At 41.6% G+C, this 27,597-nt stretch overlaps 1 protein-coding gene across 2 annotated transcripts; it reads left to right on the plus strand.

Moving 5' to 3' along the window:
* The first annotated feature begins 7,244 nt into the window (after positions 1–7,244).
* SSR1 (signal sequence receptor subunit 1) lies at positions 7,245–26,669 on the plus strand. 2 transcript variants are annotated; one of them, XM_066625174.1, is made up of 9 exons: positions 7,245–7,467; positions 14,380–14,498; positions 18,050–18,137; positions 18,281–18,543; positions 19,648–19,724; positions 20,059–20,137; positions 20,976–21,069; positions 21,631–21,645; positions 25,603–26,669. In XM_066625174.1, the coding sequence occupies exons 1-9, from the start codon at positions 7,380–7,382 to the stop codon at positions 25,668–25,670; spliced, it is 891 nt and encodes a 296-aa protein (XP_066481271.1). In that variant the 5' UTR covers positions 7,245–7,379; the 3' UTR covers positions 25,671–26,669. The 2 variants fall into 2 exon arrangements, with proteins under 2 accessions (XP_066481271.1, XP_066481272.1); XM_066625175.1 differs by lacking the exon at positions 21,631–21,645.
* The last annotated feature ends 928 nt before the right edge of the window (positions 26,670–27,597 follow it).

Consider the following 27,597-nt stretch of genomic DNA (forward strand, 5'->3'; position numbering starts at 1 on the left):
GTGAGAGTGAGCATGAGAATGAAGTTGCTGTTTCCTCAGTTGGTCTCAGTTCTCACCTGCCTCTAGTAACTTTTAAAAACACAGTCAGTATTTTTTGGATGCAAGAGATTTTTAAGATAATTTTGAGTATATGTGATTTTAGCTTTACGCACTGCCTCCAGATGGTTGGTTTTGACATCCAGATATGGCAGCACTAAGATAAGGAGTTAGAAGGTGGGGGAAAGCTTGGCATTTGTATCCACAAGTTTATTTCCAGCAACTGAAAGAGTGATCTAATGGACACAGGGTTCCAGGGTCATTCTGTGTTAGTACAAGTATGTTGGAGCAAGCCTGATTTATCAAGGGGACAAAAAGAGGAGAAAGTGGCCATGCAAGTCTTGTGAGGGTATTCCTGCTCCACCCATCTCAGTAGCCAACTGCAGTTTGTATTAAGATGTAAAAATGCATATTATAATTGTCATGCACTTCCCAGAATTTTCAAAATTTCAAAAGCAGAGTTCCAGCTAAGATACGTAGTTAGGAAATCTAGCTCCCAGTTGTTGTTGGCATCCTTCAGTCTCAGAAGACTATGGTATTGCGCTCTGAATGGTGGTTCTGGAACAGAATGTCCTCTCCAGTGCGCGAAGCCTGGGTAAAGTAGATATGGAGGATAGACTGTTTCCCATGCAGCTCCCAAGCTACAATATTATTAAGGATATTTATATACAGGCGTGCTCCCATATCCATGGGAGTTCTGTTCCAGAATCCCCGTGGATATGGGAAATCGCGGGTAAGTGGGATGCAACCTTTGTGGGCCTCAGAATGGCTATTACAATTTTAAAAAGCTACATTTTGTTTTTTGCAAAACTAGTGATGTTTTTATGCCTTTAAAAGGCATTATGACATCAGAATGCCAGATGCAAGGGAGGGCACCAGGATGAGGTTTCTTGTTATCTGGTGTGCTCCCTGGGGCATTTGGTGGGCCGCTGTGAGATACAGGAAGCTGGACTAGATGGGCCTATGGCCTGATCCAGTGGGGCTGTTCTTATGTTCTTATGTTCTTATGTAATGCTTTTTGAAGGGTGCGCAGGGGAATCCCGCATCCACAGAACCATGGATAAGTAAAACTGCAGATATGGGATCCATGGATATGGGGGCCCCCTGTACCACTTTTCAAAAAAAGGTTCACAAAGCAGTTTACAGAGAAAATCAAATAACTAAAGGCGCAATCCTAACCGGCAGTTATGCCGGCATAGGTGGCCCTGGAGGATGAGGCATAGGATGCCTCATCAAAGATACAGTCAGGGAATTAGAGGACAAGTCCTCTCATGGACTGAGAACTGGTTGGAGGCCAGGAAGCAGAGAGTGGGTGTCAATGGGCAATTTTCACAATGGAGAGAGGTGAAAAGCGGTGTGCCCCAAGGATCTGTCCTGGGACCGGTGCTTTTCAACCTCTTCATAAATGACCTGGAGACAGGGTTGAGCAGTGAAGTGGCTAAGTTTGCAGACGACACCAAACTTTTCCGAGTGGTGAAGACCAGAAGTGATTGTGAGGAGCTCCAGAAGGATCTCTCCAGACTGGCAGAATGGGCAGCAAAATGGCAGATGTGCTTCAACGTCAGTAAGTGTAAAGTCATGCACATTGGGGCAAAAAATCAAAACTTTAGATATAGGCTGATGGGTTCTGAGCTGTCTGTGACAGATCAGGAGAGAGATCTTGGGGTGGTGGTGGACAGGTCGATGAAAGTGTCGACCCAATGTGCGGCGGCAGTGAAGAAGGCCAAGTCTATGCTTGGGATCATTAGGAAGGGTATTGAGAACAAAACAGCTAGTATTATAATGCCGTTGTACAAATCTATGGTAAGGCCACACCTGGAGTATTGTGTCCAGTTCTGGTCGCCGCATCTCAAAAAAGACATAGTAGAAATGGAAAAGGTGCAAAAGAGAGCGACTAAGATGATTACGGGGCTGGGGCACCTTCCTTATGAGGAAAGGCTACGGCGTTTGGGCCTCTTCAGCCTAGAAAAGAGACGCCTGAGGGGGGATATGATTGAGACATACAAAATTATGCAGGGGATAGACAGAGTGGATAGGGAGATGCTCTTTACACTCTCACATAATACCAGAACCAGGGGACATCCACTAAAATTGAGTGTTGGGCGGGTTAGGACAGACAAAAGAAAATATTTCTTTACTCAGCGTGTGGTCGGTCTGTGGAACTCCTTGCCACAGGATGTGGTGCTGGCGTCTAGCCTAGACGCCTTTAAAAGGGGATTGGACAAGTTTCTGGAGGAAAAATCCATTATGGGGTACAAGCCATGATGTGTATGCGCAACCTCCTGATTTTAGAAATGGGTTATGTCAGAATGCCAGATGCAAGGGAGGGCACCAGGATGAGGTCTCTTGTTATCTGGTGTGCTCCCTGGGGCATTTGGTGGGCCGCTGTGAGATACAGGAAGCTGGACTAGATGGGCCTATGGGCTGATCCAGTGGGGCTGTTCTTATGTTCTTATGGAGGGTTGCAAACGTGCTGTAAAGCACTTTGCGCCTCCATGAGCGAGAGCACGCCAACACAAGCGGTAAAGGTAGGCATGGGGAGGGGGCAGGAGGGGGCGTTACTGGGCAGGGGGAGGGCAACCCCAAGGGTGAGCGCATGGAGAGCCGGGGGTGGGGCTGGGACCCAGCAGTTATGCTGGATCCCAACCCCCCATCCCCGGGGTGAGCGGAGCAGCTTGAAGCCGCTCCACTCTCCTCGGACTTGCGCCACCTCCAGAGGTGGTGCAGGTCCGAAGAGACCCATAGGGGCGCACAACCCTTACCCAGGGGTAAGGGCAAGAGCTTCCCCTTGCCCGTGGCTGAGCCGCTGCTCGCTGCAAACCTGCGTTGGATGCAGCGCAAGCCTCCTGGCTTGCCTGCTCTAGCATGGGTTTGGATTGTGCCCTAAATGGCTTCCTGTTCCAAAAGTGTTCACAATCTAGAAATATACAGATGAAACACTAACGAATAGGGCCCATGAGAGGGAGGTGCAGGGGGTAGTATGTACCTGGTCCTGGGATCCAAAACGAACTGGGAAACAAAGGAAGGGAGCTGGCAATTTCTGAGTTCTCAGAAAACACTTCTGTGTATTGTGTGAAGACCAGCGTTCACGTTTTGTGTAAGCCTACATAGTTTTATGTAATTTGTAGAAATTACACAGGTGGCACCTTGGGAGAAGGGGGCATTTGTTCCCTTCTCCTGGGTAAGGAAAGTAGCCCCACAATGGAGCTATTCAATTATAAAAGTGTTCGTGTAGGGTGCTGAGCCCCACATGAACGCTCTGAATCTGCTGGAGTGGAGCTCTTACTCTCCCCTGCTGAATGTAAGAGGAACACCACTTGAAAAATTCATCTTTGTCCAGTTAGCAGGATATGAATTATGCCATCCAATTACTGTCAAATAAGGTTCCGTGTTTATTACAGATACAGACCATAGGATGAATTATTGCATCTTAGAAAACTGGTAATGACCTATTGCAGTATGACTTTATACAGGTGATTCTGAAATATGCCCTGAGTTCAATAGAATTTGCTCCCTAGCAAATGTGCACTGGATTGCAATTCTGCAGCTAATCCTATGAATGGCTACTTAGAAAACCCACTGAGCTTACTCCCACATAAGCATTTATAGCATTACCACCCTAACAAAGCTATCCTATGCATGTCTACTTAGAAGCCCCATCCAGTTCAATTTTATTTACTCCCAGGTAAATGCATACAACAGTGGTTCCCAAACTTTTTCGACTGACGGGTCTCTTGACCTACTGGGCCATTGGCTGTGGTTCCCCATTAGGGCTACATTGTTTAAGGCAGTGGGATTTTGTGAAGATTCCATGACTCCCCTGGCTGGTTTCCATGACTCCCATGGCTGTGAGCCATGGCGCACAGTTTGGGGACCACTTGTGTATAGGATTGCACCTTAAGGCTGCAATTAAGAATTAATCCCATTGGACTTTGCTTCTGACTAAAGTTGCATAGGATCAAGTTATTAAATACATTAGGCTGTACAGTACCTGAAACTGATCCCACTTGAAGTGTGAGACGTAGTTGAGCTGAGGGAGGGGTAGTGCTGTGGACATTTCTTCAGGTTGACATGACAGTTACACATCAAAATGGCCTCTAGAAAAGTCCTCCGTAAAGTGTAGCCTCCTCACGGGGTGACCTTCAGCACCAAGAGTCTCATAGAGCTCCCCATTGCAGTAAACCTTGAAGATGAACTCCAACAGTTGCCCAGCCACCACCAGTTACATAAACCGCCATAAGTAAAGAGTTGGGACATGTGAGCAAAGTACTTGGCGGAGCTGGTGTAGTTGTCCCCTCGCTGTTGTGGGACATGATGGAACAATTCCTCCAAGTTGTCCACCACATGCCTCACAATGAGCTCACAAACTTCCCAAGCCATTAGCTCAGTGTCATATATGAGATAGGAGAGGGATGAGAACAGGCAGACTCTGTCTCCTGTGAAGGGGAAAATAGTGTGAGGACCATCTCTCCATTGACATTTAAATATTCAATTGCCATACTGACTTAACTTGAAAGGCCCTCAGCTGTTATTTACAGCAACTACATTCAAGAGAAAATCCCTTCTGTGAGGGAAGGTAGGCTGCACCACAGAACTCTAGAGCCAGTGTCGTTCCCTAACTCTCCTCTCACTGGAACACAGGAATAAGTGGAGCAATGCCTCCTGTGAAGGAAGCTGGACTATGCCACAGAACTCCAGAGCCAGTGCCGTCCCCTCTCACTGGATCACTAAAATGACTGTTATTTTTCTGTTACTATCTCTTGCCATACCGACTTTAAAAAGTTAAAAGGGCTGGCCTGGCCTCAGTTGCCATGTAGGCCACAGGCCTCTCTCAGGCAGTAGCACGGGGGGGGGGGGGGAGCCAGCCAGGCCTAAGTAATAGGAAGGGTTCTATAATTCACCCCTGAATTTGAATTTGCCCCTTTAGGGGTTGATTAGGGCAAAATTCTGAATTATGTTTTTATGTATTGTATGGTTAACTTTTGTAAGCAAAAACCAAGTCGATATTTAATCAGACCTAAGAGATACTGAGGAATCCGTGAAAACACATTTTATCCCTTTTCACCCCTTTAGGGGTCTAAAAATCCCTTCTTAGTGGGTCCTTCCATCATGGAAGGAGTTCACTCCCAAATTTCATGACTGGGTGTTGATGAGACAGTTTGTAGGACATTTCTTTGTGTGTGTGCGTTTTTATATACATATATAGGCGTAAGTTCTCATCGGCATCAAGAAGCATTTGCCTTACTTTATCACCTTCACTCATTCATGTGTGGGTGTGTGTGTATAAATATATACGCACATATACATATTTGTATACGTACATGTATACCTATACATATATACACATATGTACATATATATATACATATAAACATACATATATGTGTGTGTGTGTGCATGTGTATATATGTGTGAGTGTGTGTATATATGTCATTGTCCTAACGTTCCAGGTGCCCAGCTTTAGGGCAGGAGTTTTCTATTGTTTGGGATTGTTGGGAAACAATCCCTTGTTTGGGATTTTCTTCGCTGTCCTGCTGAAGCAGGCCTTTGGAACTGCAACAGAAGGCTTCTATCTCCGGACCAGATCAGACGGAAAGCTCTTCAACCTCTCCAGACTGAAAGCAAAGTCCAAAGTCCAGCTGAAATGTCTGTGTGACTTCCTCTTTGCCGATGATGCAGCTGTCACTACCCACTCTGCCAAAGATCTCCAGCAGCTCATGGATCGTTTTAGCAAGGCCTGCCAAGATTTTGGACTGACAATCAGCCTGAAGAAAACACAGGCCATGGTTCAGGATGTGGACTCACCTCCCTGCATTACAATCTCTGCGCATGAACTGGAGGTTGTCCATGATTTTGTGTACCTTGGTTCAACGATCTTCGACACTCTTTCTCTCGATACCGAGCTAAACAAGCGCATCGGTAAAGCAGCTACCACGTTTTCCAGACTCACAAAGAGAGTCTGGTCCAACAAGAAGCTGACAGAACATACCAAGATCCAGGTCTACAGAGCTTGCGTCCTGAGTACACTTCTGTACTGCAGCGAGTCATGGACTCTTCGCTCACAACAGGAGAGGAAACTGAACGCTTTCCACATGCGCTGCCTCCGACGCATCCTCGGCATCACCTGGCAGGACAAAGTTCCAAACAACACAGTCCTGGAACGAGCTGGAATCCCTAGCATGTATGCACTGCTGAAACAGACGACTGCGTTGGCTCGGTCATGTCGGTCATGTCGTGAGAATGGATGATGGCCGGATCCCAAAGGATCTCCTCTATGGTGAACTCGTGCAAAGAAAGCGCCCTACAGGTAGACCACAGCTGCGATACAAGGACATCTGCAAGAGGGATCTGAAGGCCTTAGGATTGGACCTCAACAAGTGGGAAACCCTGGCCTCTTGGAGGCAGGCTGTGCAGCATGGCCTTTCCCAGTTTGAAGAGACACTTGGCCAACAGTCTGTGGCAGAGGCAAAGAAGGAAGGCCCATAGCCAGGGAGACAGACCAGGGACAGACTGCACTTGCTCCCGGTGTGGAAGGGATTGTCACTCCCGAATCGGCCTTTTCAGCCACACTAGACGCTGTTCCAGAACCACCATTCAGAGCACGATACCATAGTCTTTCGAGACTAAAGGTTGCCAACCGTTCCGTGTGTGTATATATATATATACATACACGCCCACACAATATACATATATATACATATATATGAATGAGTGAAGGTGACCAAGTAAAGCAAATGCTTCTTTATGCCTATGAGAGCCCAATCCCTGCATGTCTACTCAGAAGTAAGTCCCATTAGATTCAATGGGGCTTACTCCCATGTAAGGGTGTATAGGATTGGCCTGTGACTTTCTTGCCAGCAGCTGAAGCAACGCAAGGCGAGCTCAGCCCCACTCTTCGGAGTTTCATTCCACGCATGCGCCTCAGACACCTGGAGTGAGCGATAGCCTGCCCAGCACGGCTACCAAGATCTACGCATGAGCCTTAGACTCAGCCTCTCGGGAGGGGGGAGTGGAACCGCCGTCTGTGAGAATTGCAGTATAGGTGTTTTACAGCCGAGCCGTAAAAGAGCTGCTGCACATGCGCACTTGAGGCTAGGCGCGTGCGTCGTGAGTGGCAAAGAAGAGCCACATGACCACCCTTCTCCTTCCAGGGGAAGCCACGTCCTCTATGTGGCGGGGAAAGGAGGAGAAGGCGGAGTCAGGGCCGGCGTGAGGGGGGAGTGACGCGAGGGTGCCGTAGCGCTGGGAAGGCGGGACCAGGGCCGGATGGAAGCCTCTCGCCATTTGCGTAGCGGCAGGGAAAAGTCGTAGCAGCTGCCCAGGGTGCCAGTCGTGCCGCTGCCATGAGGAGGTCTCCGTCCCAGCTGCTGCTGCTCGCGCTGCTGGCCTTCCCGGCCGCCCTGCTCCTCGGCAGCGTCGGGCGAGGCCCAGGTGAGGGGAGGGGGCAGTCTGTGTGAGGGAGGCGTTAGGCGCGCGCCTTTCTGTCTCTGTCGCGGCCGTTGCGGGCAACGGGCGCTTGAATTTTCGAAACGGGAGCGGCGCGTGACGTGATTCGCGGAACTTTTTGGCTGGGGCGTTGGCGGGACCGGTGCCTGCCTGTGGCTGGGCATGGGGCGGGCGGGGGGCTCCCTCTCGGGGTGACGTGTCAGTGCAGTGCAGCCTCGCGGCTCTGCCTCACACCCACTCTCGGCCACGTACTGCCTGGTGGCTCCACGCAGGCCAGCGGTTCTCGGCCTGGGGTGTGCGTGAGCCCCAGGGGGGGCTTGCCAGGACCTTGGGGTGCTTGAGTAAGGACCGAATGATGGCAGGCGAAGGCAGGGTTGTCTTAGGATACCTTGCTGGGCTGGCTGCATGCAGAAGCCCCACCAACTGCTCGTTTCCAGCCATCAGTTGGTGTATTATCAGATATGGATCAGTACTTGAAAACATAAATTTGAAGTGTATAACTTAGCATTAATATAGTGTAATATACATTAATTAATGCATATTATACTTATAGTATTTTATAGTATACCTACAGTATAATATACTTACTAATGTACATTGTAGTATAATATAAGCTATAAGTATTAATAAACTTATTAATTAATAAGTATATTATAGTATAATGTACTTATTAATAAGTATATTATACTGTATTAATGCTATATTATACATTTCAAATTTATGTTTACAAGCACTGATCCATATCTGATAATAAACAAGTACACAGACTAACTATAACATTAATATAGTTAAACTTATTAACTAAGAACTATCAACTATGAATTAACCATGGTAATTACAAATATTTTGGTAAAATGAGGTGTGCGGTTTATAGGAATAGGCTGCCAGATGGTGTGCAGGTGGAAAATGTTGGGCACCATTGATAGTTAATGAGCCCCTAATTCAGGTGTGTTAAACATAAGGCTCAGGGGCTGGATGCAGCCCACAGAAGCTTTTTATCCAGCCCTCAGGCTCTCACCTGCAGAGCAGTGCTGAAGTGTTACTGCTGAAAGGGCAGCCTGCCAAAGAATTGGGCTCTCCCATATCTTGAAAAATGATAGAGATTTATGTATTTTCTCTTCTGTCATTTGCAGCTAATGAATTCTTAAGTGAGAAAAAGTGCTTATTTTTGGTTATGACCTGTTTAATGACAATACTCTCTGCCTGACAATATCACTTCCAGCCCTCAGCAGGTAGCATGAATGCCATTCGGCCCTCTGTATGAAATGAGTTTGACACCCCTGGCCTAATTCCACTGTGGAGGAATTAATGTATGACATATGCTAGTTCCTAGGGGCTGCCTTTCATTGCGATGGTACTGGCATCCTTAAAGCCCTTGCTTGGTCACGATGACATGTTGTAGTACCGCAGCCCAGTGCTGCTGCTATGATTGCTTCTCTCTCACCAAACTCACAAGTACTGTAGTTCCTCTTTACTGGGCTTGGTGGTCAGAATTGCTGGGTGGTCTTCCTTGCCTCCTCTGAGGACTTTATTGATAAGTCCTCAGAGGAGGCAAGGAAGACCATCTAGCAACTCAACTAGAAGTCATTTATCATCTAGTCATTTATGATAACTGTCTGTGCAAATGCGTTACAAAGCCTGCCTCTTTTGCTTTAAAAAGAGAGAGAAGTTGTAGCAGGTAGCTGAGGGAAGTGAAGCATTTCAAATTTTTATGATATTAGTCTTGTAGCACTGCTGTCAAATACTATTACAAGTTACCTAGTTGTCCTTCTTTCTCTCTCTGTTTCTGATGGAGGAATTAGCTAATATCTGCTGGTTCAAGTGAGATGCATGTATGTTGTATCAAAGCCCTGATTGCAATTTATGAAAACCAACAGCTGCCTAATGACAGCTCAGTTCTTTAATATGTCTGTTGTGTGTATGTGAAGGCTAGAGCTTATGTAAGAAACTGATTTCAAGTGTTACAAAACATAGTAGTTTTATTTGAACATCCAAGTATTTATGACCAACAGATGCCTTGCTGAATGTGAGAATCTCTGATGGGATCTACTTAAGAGAGTTTGTTGAACTGGACCAAATTACTATCCTGTGTTCAGTTGACCCTAGAGCACATGTGTGTGGTTGGCTATAGTCTCTGTTCAGCTCTTCACGCCCAGCAGAAGCATTGTTGTATTGCAGTGCTTTCTTGTGACTGTTTGCTGTTTTTTTTTCTTGTGCTTTATTGAAAGGTAGGAGCTTGGCCATACAACTGATCAGCTTTGTACCTGGTAGACCTTCTCTTGGGTTGTGTGTGCTTTTCTGGGGATTAATTATCAGGTAGCGTAGATTTTCTTGATCTTTCAAACCGTGTTGGTGGAAGTATATATTTTTGTCTGAATGGAAGTGTCGGATGTTGGATATATGACTCAACATGCACACAAGTGTGAGCAGAGTTTCAGGGGCATGTAACTACTAACCTGCCTAATCTTAGCTAGTATGCAGAATATTTGCTTAATGCAGAGTATAATAACACACATAGTGGTGCTCTAGGTGAGCATGCTGTGTTTTTCATTGTGCATCTTTTCAGACTTGGTAGGGTGCAGTCTACTTTTTCTAAACAGTACAAATATTTCTGTGTAAACAATTATTGTGATATTGCATGTGTTTTGGAAGAGTTCTGAATTTGAAACAGTTACATTTCAACAGAAGGACCAAAGATGTTGGTATCATATGTAGGTCATATGTTTTATATTTAGCAAGGGGAAAGCAGTTGTCCTTTTTCACCCCAGCACAGTATCTTTTCCAGTGGCCATTGCTGGTGTCTCTTGCATCCCTTTTTAGATAGTGACTCCTTTGGGGACATGGAACCATTTATTTTTTAAACTTTTGTGAACTAATTTGTATTGGAAAATGGTATGTGAATATTCTTGGTGGTGGTGGTGGTGGTGGTGATGGTTAGCATGTGAATAACTTTTCCAAGTGGTAAATGTAACTTCATGTTATCCTTGCAACAACCCTATAAGGCCAGTAGCATTCCCATACTGCAGCTGAGGCTTAGGGGGGAATGGCTTCCTGAAGGCTAATGAATTCATGGCAAAGATATGAACTGAGGAAGTCCAGATTCACAATATAGGAGTGAATCCTATGCATGTCTCCTCACTGAGTAGACTAAGTCCTGCTGCGTTTAATGAAATTTACTACCATCTAAATGTGTATAGGGTTGCAGCTTTGTTCCCTATGGTGCTTTAATCCATTCTTCTAGATATTCTTTGTAGAATACAGTTCAATACCTATTTCAGCATATAACTTGCTCATGACCTCTTCAGAGGTGGCTCCACATCCTAAGAATATAAGAAGGTTCATATTGGAAGTGGGGAAAAGATTGCATCTAGTTGAGTCTCTTTAGTCTCTACATAGTCTACATAAAATACATGGTATGGACTTTAGAACTGAATTTACATTCCACTTTTCATTTAAAATTTCAAGCAGTTTAAAAAACAAATAAGATTAAATAAAATCACAAGTAAAACAAAATTGTTTAAGCATACAAAACACAATTGAAAACTCACAATTAGAAGAGTAGATAAGAGTTGGGGGGAAAAAAAGGACATATAATATACTTCCAGCTGCTTTGCCCACAAGAGCATTCTGGCAGTAGTGTTCTGCATCTATTGAAGCTTCCAAGTGTTTTTAAAGACAGTGCCATGAAAAGTGTTTTAGTCTGCACATAACCAGTGTATGGGTAACTGACCCAGAGCCTCTGTCTCTGCAGCTGGTAAAATGTGGCAGCTAGTAAATGCTAGTGACCTTGTAAAATGTTGGTGCATTTCAGTGCCTGAAGTTTCAGTCTTGCTTTTGCCAGTTGCATCCTTCTGTGCCTGCTTCTTTGTGTAGTTCCTTCCATTTTCCTAATCAAAGCAGTTTATAACTTGTGAAGCAACAAAGTCTAAAAATAACTGTGCTCCTACTTTCATGCATTTTTGGTAACTTTTTCCATAGCAGCAGTTTACATCTCCAACCGTTGTGTTCTCAAGGGTTCTCTGATCTTCAGGAGTGAGTCTTAGGGGAGGGGGTCTTCCCTAGAAAATAAGAGACAGGGAAGATAAGCGTGGTGTGCTTGTATTACTTGGGGAAACAACCTACTATGTAGTAATACAATACTAATACATTTAAAATAACCTTTGGCTTGGGGCAGTGCCTGGCTGCCATAACCAATGCTGACTACGTTCTGTTCTATGAGAAATGTCCTTTTCTGCAGCACGATGCCACATCATTCTTTCTAAAATACACTGGCAAGATCAAAGACATTTGGAAAGTATACTATTACTTGGAAAGTTTGGGTGGCCTGTTTATATTTCAGTTGTCTTTACCACTATTCCTCTTTTAAGGAAATAATAACGAATGCTCTGCCCAAAAGTATTTATAGTGTATCAAACTATTGAGGCCAGTTGGGGAAGTTAATAAAATATTTTGCATATTTCCTTCAACTATTTCTTTCCTTAAATTTTAGTGTGATTCTGCCATTTAGCATTAGGATGATTATAATTTAAGGGACTGTTCTAACAAATTCTGCGTTAGTAGTTAAATGAAAAACTGTTGAAATCATTTGAATTGTACTGCAATGTCTGAATTCTGGTTAGTGAAAGACTGAGATCTTCCCTCATCATGAAGGGGAAAGAGAATCTGAGATTCTTTCTCCTACCCTGTTTGCATTGTCCTTTTTTGGAGGAAGTGTCCTAAAACTATTTTAGCTGTTTCATTCATTGCAAAATAGTTTTATTCACAGTACAGTGCTGTGATTGTGTAACTTGGTGAGAGTGTGCTGACTCCCTTAGACTTAACTCCACCCTCTACTGCCTAAAACTTCTGCTAGAGCTGCAAGACTATATTCGCCTATAGGTTGAAAAATTTATGCCTGAAAATAGAGTCTGAGATCCTGAGTCGACTTATACCCGGGTCAATGCAGTGAGTGGGGCGGGGTCCTCTGGGAGCTTCTGGGAAGCTTATGGAAGCTCAGCAGCTGTCTGGTGAAGTGGGGCGGGCAGGTGTGGAAATGGGCTGAGAAGCAGGAAGCAGGTGGAGAAAAGAGAATTTTTACCAGTAATTACGGTATTTGGAGGCAGCCATTTTAGCCTCCAGATAGGAAGAGAAGTGAAGGCGCTTCTGGGAATTGTAGTCTGTATGGGCTGCTGCTATGGAAGTGCAGCACATACTCCCACAAAGCCTCCCCACAATTCCCAGAAATCCCTTTGTCTCCCTTACAGTTTGGAGAAGGGAAATGTCTCCTTTTCTTTTGCTGCTGCCTCAGAACATTCCTGGCAAGTCATTTGTAAAGAATTTCACACGCACGCACACACCCAAGTTTAGGGGTCTGGTTTTTAAAACCCCAGGATGTGATCCTTATTTCCATCTGAAATGAAGTCCCAGACTGCAATGCGCCATTACTTAAGAATAACACCCTTGGAAAGCAGTGGGTCTGCTTCTGAGTAAAGAGGGTTGCAACTGTGCGCAGCTCAGTCCTTGTTGCTTGTCTCCTTGCTGTGAACTGAACTGCACACTCCCAATTACGTGTTTTATACTGCACGTTATATGTGGAATCTGGCTTAACACACCAGGCAGCTTAAAGAAGGATTTGATTGATGGTTCCACTGGTATACTGTTTACAGGCACTTATTCTGACAGTGTTTACACAAATGTTGTGAAGACCAGAATTTTAAAACTTAATGTCAAAAATGCATTTTATGATCTTTTATTGTATTTTTAATAAGAAACTGTACAGTTTTTATGTAACAATTACTGGAAGGTTATTTTTCAAGATCTGGCTTCAGGTAAAATCAAACAAAATTATAGTCAGACCCCCCTAAGTTTAACCCCCGACTTATTCGAGGGTCATAGAAAATTCCATGATTTGGGGCTCAAAACCTGCCCTCGACTTATCTGTGAAATCGACTTATGGGCAAGTGGGGGCAGACTAAAATATATGCAATATTGTATATAAATTGTAGTGACAGAATTTTGAAATGTAAAAGTAAAATTGTTCTGATACATTAATAAATATCTGGTATTGGAGATGGAGCTGCAAGTTGCTGTATCTTGCAGTACCTGCATATATAATAAATAAAATGGAAAATATTAACATTGTAATAAACAAGGGAAGTTAGTATCTGGTTTTAGAACCATATGTTGACTGCTGCATTATTATGCAAGTATAGAACGAACTAGTATTTTTAGAGAAAAGTCTCGAACAGTAAACTTCTGTATAGTATGATTAATAGTAGCTTTAAATTTGGATATTCAGTACGGCTTTAATGCCACTGAAGAGTTCAGTGTTCTGTCACCACAGTGTTATAGTTAGCTATACAGGTACTCATTTGGTAGATGTATATTGCGAGTAGTACTCCTAGAAAATAGCATAACAAAGGTTTTCAGTAACCTGAATCCATAGCTTCCGTCTTGGAATTTTTATGTTGAGCTTTGTGAACCTCAAAGATAGAAAGTTTACACAGATGATACCAGCTTGTCAACATTTACCACATTAGTTTTGTTTCTTGAACCTGTGTTTGTGTATTTGAATATCTGGTCAGATGGTTTTGTCTAAATATGCATGATACCTTCTGAAATCTTGGATGCAAAACTGAAAGCAGTAATCTTGCTGATTGCTCTGGTTTTCATAAAGCACTTCATGGATTCTTTTACACAGAGCTTTTAGACTAAAGTATCTGTGTAAAGTAAGTGTCAGCTTTTTATGGTCTCTTACAGTGTTGGCACGGAAGTAGTTCATTGATGCTTTTACAATAGATTAGTTATGTGGTTTAGTAGTCTAATTGGATTGTTTTATTTTTGAAGTGCAACAGTATAAGAACTTGTCAACTTTATGAAAAGCAGTTTTTTATAATTTTTCACTTGTATTACATTCAGGTTCTAGCTTGCTTGTTGCTGCCCAGGATGCCACTGAAGATGAGGAAGCAATAGAAGATACAGTAGTTGAAGATGAAGATGATGAAGCTGAAGTTGAAGAAGATGAACCCACAGAATTGGTATATCTACCATTATCTTTTCTGTACCTTAATGTTGCCCAGGACCACCATCTTTAAGGCAGATATTTGATATCTCCTATTCCCACAAACATAGAAAATGTTTGAATTGTATGACCTATAAATAGCTCATAACATAGATCAATATTTCAGTTAAAGAAAAAACAAGCCACATACCCAATCCGTTACCAGCAGCAACTGTTACCCTGCAGATGCCCGATCTTGGAAGCTAAGCAGCGTCAGGCCTGGTTAGTACTTGGATGGGAGACCGCCCGGGAATACTGGGTGGTGTAGGCTTATACCATAGTCTTTCGAGACTGAAGGTTGCCAACCACCCAGTCTACAAAATGGGTGGATGTAGAGGAGAAAAATGGCATTATATTTACTGGAGAAAGTGTATGTGTATGAGAACAACCTTCTGGCCTAGTTGTGGGGGAGATAGGATGGGAAGAGTTGTGCGTTTTGAAAAATCTGTGACTCGGTGCACAATCTTCCCCTTTCTTTATTAATGAGTAAAAATTTTAAAAAGGAAAAAAAGAAAAGGGGAAAATACATTAGAATGCATAAAGATTAAAAATGTATTAATAAGCAATCGATGCATAAGTTTCTAAAAAAGTCTTCCAAAATATATCCATATGTAGTTGCAGTTTACAAACTATATGTTTAAAGTATAAGTTAAAAGTCCTCAATCCATTGAATAATAGTAGGGGACACTTATCCTTCCAGTGTTTCAGTATAAGACTGGAACCCAAGAGTTATGCTGGATCCCAACCCCATTCATCAAGTAGTGTGGAGTAACTCCAAGCTGCTCTGTTCTCCTCAGACTTGGGTTACCTCTTGAGGCGATGTGGTCCAAGGAGACCCATTGGGGCTGTGGTGGCTTACCCGGGGTAAGAGGAAGAGTTTTCCCTTACCTCTGACTGAGTCAATGCTGGCCCCAATCTTGCACTGGATGCAGTGTAGGCTTCCAGGCCTGCCTGTTTCCAGCGCAAGTTAGGATTGTGCTGTAAGTGAAACATTGATCATGTGAAAGTGTTCTTATATGCAGCTTACAGGTTGGTTTTTGGCATCCGTGGAGGTTCAGCTCCTGGAATCCCCATGGATGCTAAAAACCACAGATAATGAAATCTGAGGTCTGACCTGTTTTCTGAATTGCGGGGGAGTGGCTTCCCTGTGACCCAGAATGCCTACCAGAGCCTTCTGGCAGACAATTCCAGCAGGCATTCTGAGGTGAGGGAAGGCCACACGCGCACACCCCGTGACTCAGAAGGACGCCTGGACACGACCTCTGGTTGTATCCAGGAGGTCCTCTGTGGGTCCTCCAGATGAGGGTTCTGAACCCATAGTGGGTCAGATCCGCAGGTTCCAAATTTGTGGTTAAAGAGGACCCACTGCCTTGTTTTGTTTCATAACATGAACAGTACTTTCTAATAGCTTTGCAAATTGGGCTGGTACGTTGGTCATTACATGATTCAGTCATCTGAACCTCTCCTCATCCTCTTCCCATTCCTAGAGCACATAAGAAGGTGTTGGTATCATGCTTCCAGCCCCTAGATCAGAGATGTCTGGATTGGTAGCTGCCATTAGCATCCGTAGCACACATGGTGATTCTTTCTCTTTCCCAGATGTGGAGCTAAACACTAGATCTAGAACAAGATGGCCAAACTTTTGGCAGCCATGGCGCTGCATAACCCTTGCATGATCCCCAGCTGGATCAACCTGGAAGTGATTGATGGTGATGTGATGACAATTACTTCCATATTCTGAGCCTGCCTCAGGACACAAGCACAGAGACGGCGGTGGATGGTACAGTGGGGCTTTTTAATCTCCCTGCTGCACCATTCAGCTTCTGCAAAAGAGAAACTGGAATGGCATAGCAGGAGGACTGAAAAGTCACCAGTATGCCTTGCCTTGCTGGAACTGATGAGTGCGAAGGCACTTGACAGCTTGAGCCGGGTGGGCCTGCTAGCCAGACTGCAGGCCGCACTGGTACAGCACCAGCCCAGGGGGAATTGGGGGGCTTCATGCCACCCCGAGGGCTGCATGTTGGACCATGCGGGTCTTGAATAATGCATGGATTTTGGTACTCAGTTGGCCACCATAGCCTTACTATGAAAACTGAGTGTTGATTTTAATTCATTCTCTCCCTGTTAAAGAATAAGAGAGTCAGTTGCTGGTCTTATTTTATTCCTCTGCTAAAGAACAGAGATGGATAATGTAAGTCTAACCAATTTTGCTGCGTTCACCTAGCTGTTCTGTCTCTCCCAGCTGGGGATAGTGGGGGGGGGGGGGAAATAGATATAAAACATGTATCCAGAAAGTCAGGGTACTTCCAAGTGGAACCCTATAGGACAGAAGTAGCGTGCCTGCTGGTTCTTTTTTTATATAGATATTGATAGGGATTATGAATAATTGTAGTGACACAGTGCAGAACATTTTCTGTAGCTAAAGATTTGCATGAAACCACATTAAATGCTCTATTGATTTGATTTTCCTCCTTTTAATCAAGTACATATTTCAGTTCAATTACTCCTAGCTACTGAAAAAGTATATTGATATTTAGGATCCAATCCTATCCAACTTTCCAAAGCCAGTATAGCCCTGAAGTACGGGAACAAATGTTCCCTTACCTTGAGAAGTCCTCTTGAATACCTCCCCGGCAGGTACAGCAGATCTGTTGGCGGGGCTGCATCAGTGCTGGAAAGTTGGATAGGATTGTACCCTTAGTCAGTACTATGAAACTTGCATGATACCCTTGGGAGAGTTTAAATAAATATGGTATATCAATCCCAATTAAGTTAGGTCATTGCAAATATTTTGGAAAACCTACTTCACTGAATAGTTAAGGTTGCTAAAATTTAGTTTTAAAGAAAATGCTGTAATGGCACAATTCTGTTTACATCTACTCAGAAGTAAATCCCGTTGAGTTCAATAAGACATTATTCCTATGTAAATTTATATATAATTGCAGCCTGAATTTCATACATGTTAGAGTTAATACTTGAAGTGTGCTAGGCAATTGCTGTCCCTTTGTTATAGTTGGAGTGCGTGAAGTTGGATTAGACTGCGTGCTGCATCTTTCTAAAACATGGATAGCAGCCGCAGAATGGTCCCAAGCTTCCAGTTACTCCTTAAGTTGATGCAGTCTGGTAGAGATCAGAAATGTTTCTTTTTAGCCCTCGCTACTACTGTATGTTCTAATATTCCCTCCTGTTCCTGCTCTGCTAGTTCTATTTATTTAATCATATGGCAGAATGAAGCATCATTATATAAAATTCACAATATACAAAATATATGAATATAAAATATATACAAGCAATAAATTATACATAAACATGGTGAATAAAATCATGAATAAAATTACATTTTATGTTATATGAGCAGTTACTAGCTCTGCTAGTAATTCATCTTAAGATATCCCTAGTGCTTATTGGCGAGTCTGTGTGTCCATATGGAAAATCTGATGGGGAAATTTGCAATCATGCTCTTAGTGTTTGGACATTCATTACTTCACTATTCATCATAGGCTTTTCAAAAACATTCTCTTGTATTAGACAGAAGAGAAAGAAGAAGACGACCTATCAGGAGAACCCAAAGCATCACCAAATGCTGATACAACCATCTTATTTGTGAAAGGAGAAGGTAAAACATGGCTACTTTCTACATGAGGCCAGCACAGTTCATTTTATGCTGTTGTAATTTACAGACATACGTAAAATATTTTGTAAGTTGTACATAAAACTCTGTCCTAATCTTTCCTATTTGGGTGTGTGTTTTTTTCCTAGATTTTCCAGCAAACAACATTGTAAAGTTTTTGGTAGGCTTTACCAACAAGGGTACAGAAGACTTCGTTGTGGAATCTCTAGATGCATCTTTCCGGTACCCTCAAGACTATCAGTTCTTCATTCAGAATTTCACTGCTCTTCCACTGAATATGGTTGTTCCACCGCAGAGACAAGCCACATTTGAATATTCTTTCATTCCTGCAGAGCCTATGGGTGGTCGTCCCTTTGGACTAGTAATCAATCTAAATTACAAAGACCAAAATGTGAGTGGTTGTCTGGGTTTGGCTTATTTTTTAATTAATGTCAAATGTGACTCTTGTTGAAATGTTATCCAGCAACATGCAAGTGATGCCCAGTAAGTTAGTTCATCTTAACCCTGTTAGGACTCTGGTAGCTATTCTACAAGTTATCTGTAGCCTTCAAACCCTTAGCAAGATGATACACATTCCTGGATGATACTTCGAGGTGGGTGGTTTTAGGAAGAAGCATTGTAGGGTGGAGCTTTTGCTTCTGAATCAAGTTTGAGCGTATGTAATTTTGTGAACCAGGCATATATGGTAGTAAGGTACAATGAATCTTTAAAAGCCTGTGTTTTCCAATTACTTTCTTCCCCCTCCCCAGTAGTAATGCTTTATTTGTCTGTTCCTGTAGATGTACATTATTGTCTGGAGCTGGTTTTTTTAAGGGAGGGACATCATAAGAACATAAGAACAGCTCCACTGGATCAGGCCATAGGCCCATCTAGTCCAGCTTCCTGAATCTCACAGCGGCCCACCAAATGCCCCAGGGAGCACACCAGATAACAAGAGACCTCATCCTGGTGCCCTCCCTTGCATCTGGCATAGCCCATTTCAAAAATCAGGAGGTTGGACCAAAAATCAAGAGTAATGTGCCTTTCTGTGCCTTCCCCCCTCAAGTCAGAAAGCTGCTTTCTGTCAGAAATCTCCAGTTGTATTGTAATTGTGTCTAAAAGTTATCATGCCCAGTGTTCATAATTTTGGATTTTGGCTGTAAGGCACATTTTCCACTTCTGGCGTTTTCTATTTCATGTGCACACACTGCTTTTATTAAGGCTTTTAATATGCATTTAAATCTAGGTCTGTAAGTCATCAAAGATGTTAAATCATGATCTGCAGCATGAGTGTTAATTGTTGGGAGAAATGCAGAATAGTAGGAAGCAGAGAAAGATCAAGTTGTTTATTCCTGGGAGCTTACAATAGTGTAAGTGCTACCTGCATCCTTGCTGCATCCTAATGGTGTTTGCCAAAAATTAAAGAGGGTTCCTCTTTCTAACCTGAGCTTATACCTACTGCATTTGAATGTAATATCTTTGGCAGGTGTTAACGCCCATGAATATTTCATTTTAGGGGAACTTCTTTCAAGATGCTGTGTTCAATCAAACTGTTACAGTTATTGAAAAAGAAGATGGACTTGATGGTGAAACGTAAGATTTAAACATCCCGTTTGCTTACTTATTAAAGTAACTCTAGCTACTCTACCTATGCAAGATAAGGGGTGATTTTTGTGTTTTGATGTATAGCTGTATTACTCGCACTTCAGGAAGATACCTGAGTTAAAGGCAGTTGCTATCTTGGGGAGAATCCATAGCAATATGTCATAAAATATTCTTGGGAGGATCTTTGTGTGTGTGTGTGTGTGTGTTTAGGACATCAATTGTCTACTTAATCTGGTAAAGATGTTCAGTTGTAATTTTTATAGTTGTCTATGTTTAAATAAATTAAAACTTACTAGACTTTCTGCCTTTCTTCCTAAATAAGGATATTTATGTACGTGTTCCTTGCTGGACTTGGCCTGCTTGTAATTGTTGGTCTACACCAGCTGTTAGAATCTAGGAAGGTGAGTAATTGGCTCTGCATTTCTTTCCTGATTTTAGGATACAGGCCCTATTTCTTATTCTCTTGGGACGCAGAGGGTGTTTCCAAAGCCGATTTGGAATATCTTGCATGTGGATTTGAGTCTTGGGCTGTAATCCTATGTATGTTCTCTTGGGAGTAAGCCGCATTCAATTCAATGTGACCTACCTCTGAGTAGACATGCATAGGAGTGGGTCCTCAATGTATCGTAAGACACATCTGTAACACTTAAATCAATTATGGACTGTGTGAAGTCACTAAAGATGCAAATCCTTCCTTATGTTGATACAAATGAGATCTTGTAGAAATCAAAATCCAGATGTTATGCCTGGATTTCATCTTCCCAATATGATATACTCGCATAAATATGTTTAATTCATAATACAGTTTAATTCAGTACTGTACTTTCCCTCTTAATACAAGTGCATAGGAATATAATGTTAGATGTTGCTACGGTGATGGTTCAGTATGCTGCTGATTAAACAAAATTGCTAAGGACAGCAAGATTTTCTGTGTTGCATTGAAACTTATCACATCTTGGGTCTTAGCTCTTTTATCTGCCTGTGAGAGACTATATACTTTTGAACAAATATTATAAAAGTTTATTAAAGAGTGTAGCTTTTATGAAAAACTGCTTTTTCAGTTAATGTGGTCCAGGGAACATACTTGAACATTGCTTCTGTACACTGTATGCACCTAATACCAGCTTTATTGTACCTCCTGAAGTATGGTGTGTATTGAAATTGCCATTGTTAGAGAAGGAAATTTAAAGAAGGAAACATCATCCCTTATGAAATAAACTTTGTGTTTAATGCTTCCAGAGAAAAAGACCAGCTCAAAAAGTAGAAATGGGGACATCAAATCAGAACGACGTTGACATGAGTTGGATTCCTCAAGAAACTTTAAATCAGATTAGTAAGTATTAAAGCTTTCATAGACTGGTAATCCCATAACTGAAATGTTTGTAGGCATTGGATCCAGTTCATAAAACGAACAAGTTATAGAAAATTTTCAGAATAGAAGTGAATTGAATTGCTATTGAATTTAGCTTTTGTACATGTTCAAAAGTGTTCTTCCTCTTTCAGAGTATTCCATAAGAGGTCCCTTTTTACTAGTAAATTGCTTTTAATTTTCTTTAATAATCCCCCACCTAAAACTGAGATTGCATGTGATTCTGAAGAAGCCTGGAGTAAAATTAGTTGAATGTTCCTCATTGTTTAAAATGACTGAATCTATTTGTACTAATGAGTGAAGACAAAACTGTAATTGTATGATTAACAATACTGTATCCTGGGTCGTCTTTGGAGGTGGGGTGCCAAGGGAGCCCTGAGAAAGAGACCTAAATTCTGATGGCTTCTATCCATAACTCAGAAACAAGTCCATTCGTATGACATTAGATCTCTTTAAATGTTTGTAGACTTTTATTTTTCTAACATCCTTGCTGTCTCTTCTGTTTTGCTTTTCCTGTGGCTTCAGTGCAGAGTAGAAGAGGTGAGAATCTTTATCAGTCTGAGGGTGCTGAAATTATTTGTGCACTAATTAGTTGCTTCTACATGGAGCACATTCCTATGTGTGGTGTTTTGTAAACTTCAAATAACTGCATGTGGTGTTTAAAATAACTTACCACACCAACTTTTTGAGGATTTAATCTTTGGTTATGAAAAGGCCACATTCAGCTCCACTTGATAAATTGCATAGTTTTGGGCAAGTGGTGTTCATACTAACATAATTATTCTGTTTACACTTTTGGATACTAAATTTTGCTAAATATGCTAAATATTCATAATATTGTATCTTAGTAGTTCATTCTGGCTATTGTTTGAATTACATAATATATACAGGGTGAACCAAAAGTAGGTGGACAATAAATTATAACATTCATTTTGAGATTACATATACGTTATATTTACTAATACAATTAAACTTTGATAAACAATTATTACATTTACAAATAAATTTTATTGTATACAATAATACAATACAAAGGCACTGAAAATTTAATAAATTATAGTATAACCCCAAAACAAAGCCTATTCCACCTACTGTCCACCTAATTTTGGTTCACCCTGTGTTTACTAGTATGGACCATGCAGGATCTCTCTCTTTTGAGGAATGACAGAAGTATTAAGGGCTTGCCATCTTTCTGTCCACCTGTTGTTAGAGGTGTGAGTGTTTGGTGATAATGAGGTAACACATAACACAACTTTCTGAACTTATTAGTAAACAAGCGAAAACCCTGAATTCTGTGAAAAATAAACTGGGAAATCTGCAAAAAAGGGGGGGCTAGACTGGGGGAGTGAATAGGTAATGACTGTGGCGCATCTTCTTACACTATACCACCTGTCCCCTACCTAGTACACTTTTGAAGCAATTATAATTTATAAAAATGTGCCCTTGGAATAAAAACAGAATACTGTTTTCTGCACTTTCCTCCTGGGGCAGGTAACACCATCTGCAAAAAAAATAAAAATATTTAAGAACGCCTCCATCTATTACACAGTAAATGTAATTGATTTGTGTAAGACTTGAAATTGGGTCTTTGACAGGGTCTGTCTTGTCAGGATGGGAAACAGCAAGAAGTCTGTACGACTAAGAAAAGCAGCAAGGAGGAAAGAATTGAGTCTACCCACTCAATTGTCGAAGTGTAACAAATGGGGCAGAATGTCAGTAAACACTTAATTGGGACTATACTAAACATAATCATAGATTCATGTCACATTTCGGCCACATTATTTTTGTGTAAGTTTGTGCAAAATGGTGGAATAGCCAGAATTCTCATTCAGTGCTCTTGAGCAAGAAATTGCTCAAATTGTAGACTTTCAAAATTGTTCCCTTTAGGGCACAATCCTAACCCCTTATGTCAGTTCTTTCCAGCACTGACATAAGGGCAATGCAGCTCTGAGGTAAGGGAACAAACATTCCCTTACTTTGAGGAGGCCTCCGTGAGTCACCCAACTGCAGGATGTTGGGTTTGTGTTGTTGATTTCAGGTAAAAGTATATGTACGTTGGAGCAAGGAGCCTAATTTGGTGGTAGTATGTTTTTCTTAAAGAGTTGGTTTTTAAAAAGAGGTATTGCACATACTGGCTTGTAACCTTGTCTTAAAACTGAAGTATTTGCCATGAATAATAAGAATAAAAGTATTCTGCTTTTCAACAAAGTTCACAAAGTGGTTTACAGGCAAAATAAAATAATTAAATGGCTCCCTGTCCCAAAAGGGCTTGCAATCTAAAAAGATGCAGAACACCACCACCAAACTGTCACTAGAAAAGGCACTGTGCTGGGATGAAAAAAAAACAGTTGCTCTACCCTATAAGAACACCACTCGAAAAAGTGCCTCTTGCTTGCTTAGCTGGGGAATTTTAGCAGGGATTTTTTTATTACAGCTGTTTCATTTGTCAAATTTTCAGTTTCTACTACAGTGGTACCTCGCATAACGAATGCCCCGCGCAGCAAAAAATCCGCAGAACGAAAGCATTGTGCGAAGTTTGGTAACTCGCACAACGAATTTTTATGACTTTTGCTTCGCATAACGAATTTTTGTTTTGTTTTGGTTTGTCTTAAGGGGGGGGGATCTTCATGTCTGTTTATGATCCCGTTCACCCTAGTAAGGGGCGGATCTTCATGTCACTTTATGATCCCGTTCACCCTAGTAAGGCACCCTTCGCAAAACGAAAAACTCGCATAACGAAAGGAGTCGCGGAATGGATTAATTTCGTTATGCGAGGCACCACTGTACTTTCTTAGCCTTTGCCTATTGTATTTCTGAACTGTACATCTTGAGCCAGAGTATGTTACTGCCCCAGAGAAATAACTGTCTTGCTGTGTATTTTTATTCTTCTAGTATATGTACGCTGATAAAACCATTTCTAATTTAATTAAAGTGATATTAGCTTTCTGGTATATTCACTTACTATTGTTGATGAAATAGGATAACTGAGCTTTATGCAGTCTTAAGATGATCAAAATATTGGGCTAATAAGCCTTGAACAAGTTGTCATTCTTTAAAAAGGATTTTTGGGCTTCCTACTTTCATATCTAATTTTCCAAAGAAAACATTGGATAATATTTCTGGATAACAAAAAAAGTAGGTCCCTGACAGTACAGGCACCCCCAGTATCCATGGGCGTTCCATTCCAATTTTACCACAGATATGGAAACCATGGATATGGATATGGATGACCCTATACATGTTATCCACAGATTATCAACAGAATTTTCACCCATGGTTTTATCTCAATATGATAAGAGCCCTTTAAAGTAAAACATCCTTTAACAATCACCTCACTTACCCTTATAACAATGGCAGATAATCAGTCAATCTTTCTCTCCAGTTGCTTTGAACAGCTTCACTCTGAGGCAGGTGACACCTATCTTCCCCCTGAGTATGTGAAAAAATGCAGCCTGGAAGTGATTATCACCTCCTCTTTGCATTCTTTCCCCATAAAGGGAGGGATCACTGCCTGGGAGTGAAGCCTTTCTAAGCACCTGGAGAGAGACTGATTGCCTGCTGCGTCTGTAGTGCAGTACTAAGGAAAGCAAGGCTGGTTTTAAATTGCTGAGCAAAGGGATTTTTTAAAATACTTCCTTTAATGCAATTTTTGATACCTGCATGGGTTTTGGGAATGGAATCCTTGTGGATACTGAGATTCAACCTGTATAAATAGCATCACCCCAAGTACTCCACTACAGTTTTTTTGTTTTGCTGTAATAATGCTTGTAGCATGGGTGTTGCTTGCTTAACATTCTTGTTTCACTGAAGGACTGAAGGCGCAGGCAACCAACCTGCACGCTACAGAGAGGAGACTTAACTGGATGTTAATAGGAAGTAGGAGTTCCTGCTTCTTATTTACATTCAGTTAGTCTCTCTCTTGCCTGTTAACAAACTCTGGTTAGGGCAATAGTTTTTAGTTTAAATGCAACAAATAATCCTGGTTTCTTTTGAACCAGGAGTGGTAAACCATGGATTAATCATGGTTTAGTGTTGCATCTGAACTCTTCCACTAATTTGCTTGGAATTTTACCAACTTAAAACTTGGCATTCTTTCTACAGTGTGAGTTATAATTCTGAATATTGAACTTTAAGCTTGTGAACACAGATGATTTTTAGGTTTTACTATCCTGAACCATAGGGGAAATTGTGGCATAATGTTATCTTACTCCTTGAAGCAATTGTGCAAAATAGTGCACTATTATTCTTTTTTCTCTGTGAACTGCACAAGCATCTTGTTAAAGTCCATCCATTCCATCCATTGCCCATAACAGCTGAGATTGAATGTTTTGGTCTTGTATTCTTTTAGGAATGCATAGGCATGTACAGAACCAAAGAAAGCACATAAGGTTCTTTTAGATCTGCCTCTTGCATGATAGTCTGAGTTGGTGTATAGTCTTTTTTAAAGTTTTAGTTGACTGATAACCTTGGATAACTGCTTTTTCTTTTCTCCTTCAGACAAAGCTTCACCACGGCGGTTGCCCCGCAAAAGGGCACAGAAGAGATCAGTAGGATCTGACGAGTAAATATTAGTACAGTCAGCCTTTATTAACCCAGCCATCCAACCCCTCCCTCTTGTTTTGCTTGAATTGGGAGTTGTGCTGAGAAGCCATATTGACTGAGAAGAATACTATGAAACATTTGGACTAAGCATTTGAGTTGTGTTCAGAGAACATTGCTGAAAATGCACTTCTTGTTCCTTTTTAAGAAACTTTTAAGAATCATTGTGCTATCTGAAATGTGCCTTTAGAGTCTCTTCATGATGCTGATCTGTCATTTGCACGCTTTTTTGTTTTGGATTTTTTTGTCAGAAATGCAAATATGTAGTTTCTACCCTATTCTGATTGTATCCTGTCATATAAAAAGGTCTTTATGCATTTTCCTATCTATTACCCAGAGTCATCAATCTCATTGTTTGCTACATGTATGCAGCTATTTTTAGTATGCATGTTGAACTTCTCATGAAGCACTGAGTCGCATTTTGTGTAGCTAGTATTCTAAAGGCACAAGCAGGTGTAACTGCTTTTAGCAGTATAGTTTTTTTTTAAAAATTGCTGCTGCTGTTTGACCTAAAGCGCACAGTCTGAGATCCCACATGTTCTTGCATATGTGTCAAATAAGAGATTTCTACAGCAGCAGTACTTGTGAAGTATGGATTGTTTGCTCACTTTAGCATTCATCATCCCCTTTTTGGATTGCAATATAAATTTAGTAGCGTGAGTCAGCAGATCTGGTGATGGTAGGTAGATGGGTAACTCTGGAATGCTAGTTCAAATGGTTACAAATTGAGCCTCATCTGCATAAATTGTAGGAATTTTCCCACCATTTGCAAACCCAATCATGGATGGAAAAATGCGTTGAATTTCTTGAGTAAAGCTGGATACAAGGTTTGACTGTTTCATGAAGGTGTCTGGTCGACAGCTTACAAACTGTATAGCAGAAGTGTGCTCTTCTGCTCCCATATTTGATTGTATACAAAAAATGAGTTCTAAAATGACAGTAAAAACATTAACAGTTTTATTCTTGAGTTGTGTGGCGCCTTTTCCCTTGAACTCCATAAACTCTTTCCGATTTAGAGTGAAATGCAGAGCTGAATTTTGTTTCCAGGCATGTGATCTTAAGCAAATTCCAACTGGGAATGTAATAGTAATTATTAACCACTCGTAACTTGAAATTATAAGAATTCAAAACTACATATAAGACTTCATAATTTAAACTTTTCTTGGTCTCAAATTGAATTAATATGGATTATTAAAATATGCATACTGTATTAATTTAAAATATTGGATTTAATAGTAAAAGGGAAGGTTTGAAGCAAGGTATAGAACACCTTAAAGCCATTTCCTTGTTTGAAAAAATCAGATTTTTTTAAAACCGTAATCTGGTTCAAATAGTACCTTGGGAGGTTCAAGTCAGCTGTCAATTTTTATTTCTTCCTTTCATCATATAATATGTATTGCTTGATGTGCTGGGATGTATATTGGAGCCAAAGACACTAGTGCGTTTATAGTCATTTACCACTGAGTTTGAAGTAATCTAAAATGCCTATACAGGTGGAGCCTATTTATCTGCATTAGTTCCGTTCCGTGACTCTGCGCCATTAACAAAAAACAAGTTGTGCTAAATTCTATAGAGTTATGCACAAACTAAGGCAGCCGTTATCATTCCCCTCTCCTCTGTACTCAGCCCCCCCAGCCAGCTGTCCTGCTTCTTTCACAGGTGGGATGCTGAGCTTTTAAGAGTCCAGTCCTATGCCTTTCTACTCAGAAGTAAGTAGAGAGGATTGTAGCCTTGCTAGGCTGTTTTGTTTCTGTAGGCTGGAGCACGGAGAGCCTGCACCATGGGGGGGGGGATTTGCAAACACTGCCTGGGTTTTTTAAAGCAATACCCTCTGTTGCTACTGCACCTGCCTGTGTGCTTGTGTGTGTGTGCGAGAGAGAGAGAGCGCTCCAC

The sequence above is a fragment of the Tiliqua scincoides genome, chromosome 4, assembly GCF_035046505.1.
Source record: "Tiliqua scincoides isolate rTilSci1 chromosome 4, rTilSci1.hap2, whole genome shotgun sequence".
NCBI classification, from domain to species: Eukaryota; Metazoa; Chordata; class Lepidosauria; order Squamata; family Scincidae; genus Tiliqua; species Tiliqua scincoides.

Coding starts and splice junctions, on each gene's coding strand:
- SSR1 (XM_066625174.1), top strand. CDS start 7,380: ATGAGGAGGTCTCCGTCCCAGCTGCTGCTGCTCGCGCTGCTGGCCTTC. Junction 18,544..19,647: donor TAAATTACAAAGACCAAAAT/GTGAGTGGTTGT, acceptor ATTTCATTTTAG/GGGAACTTCTTTCAAGATGC. Junction 19,725..20,058: donor GATGGACTTGATGGTGAAAC/GTAAGATTTAAA, acceptor TTCCTAAATAAG/GATATTTATGTACGTGTTCC.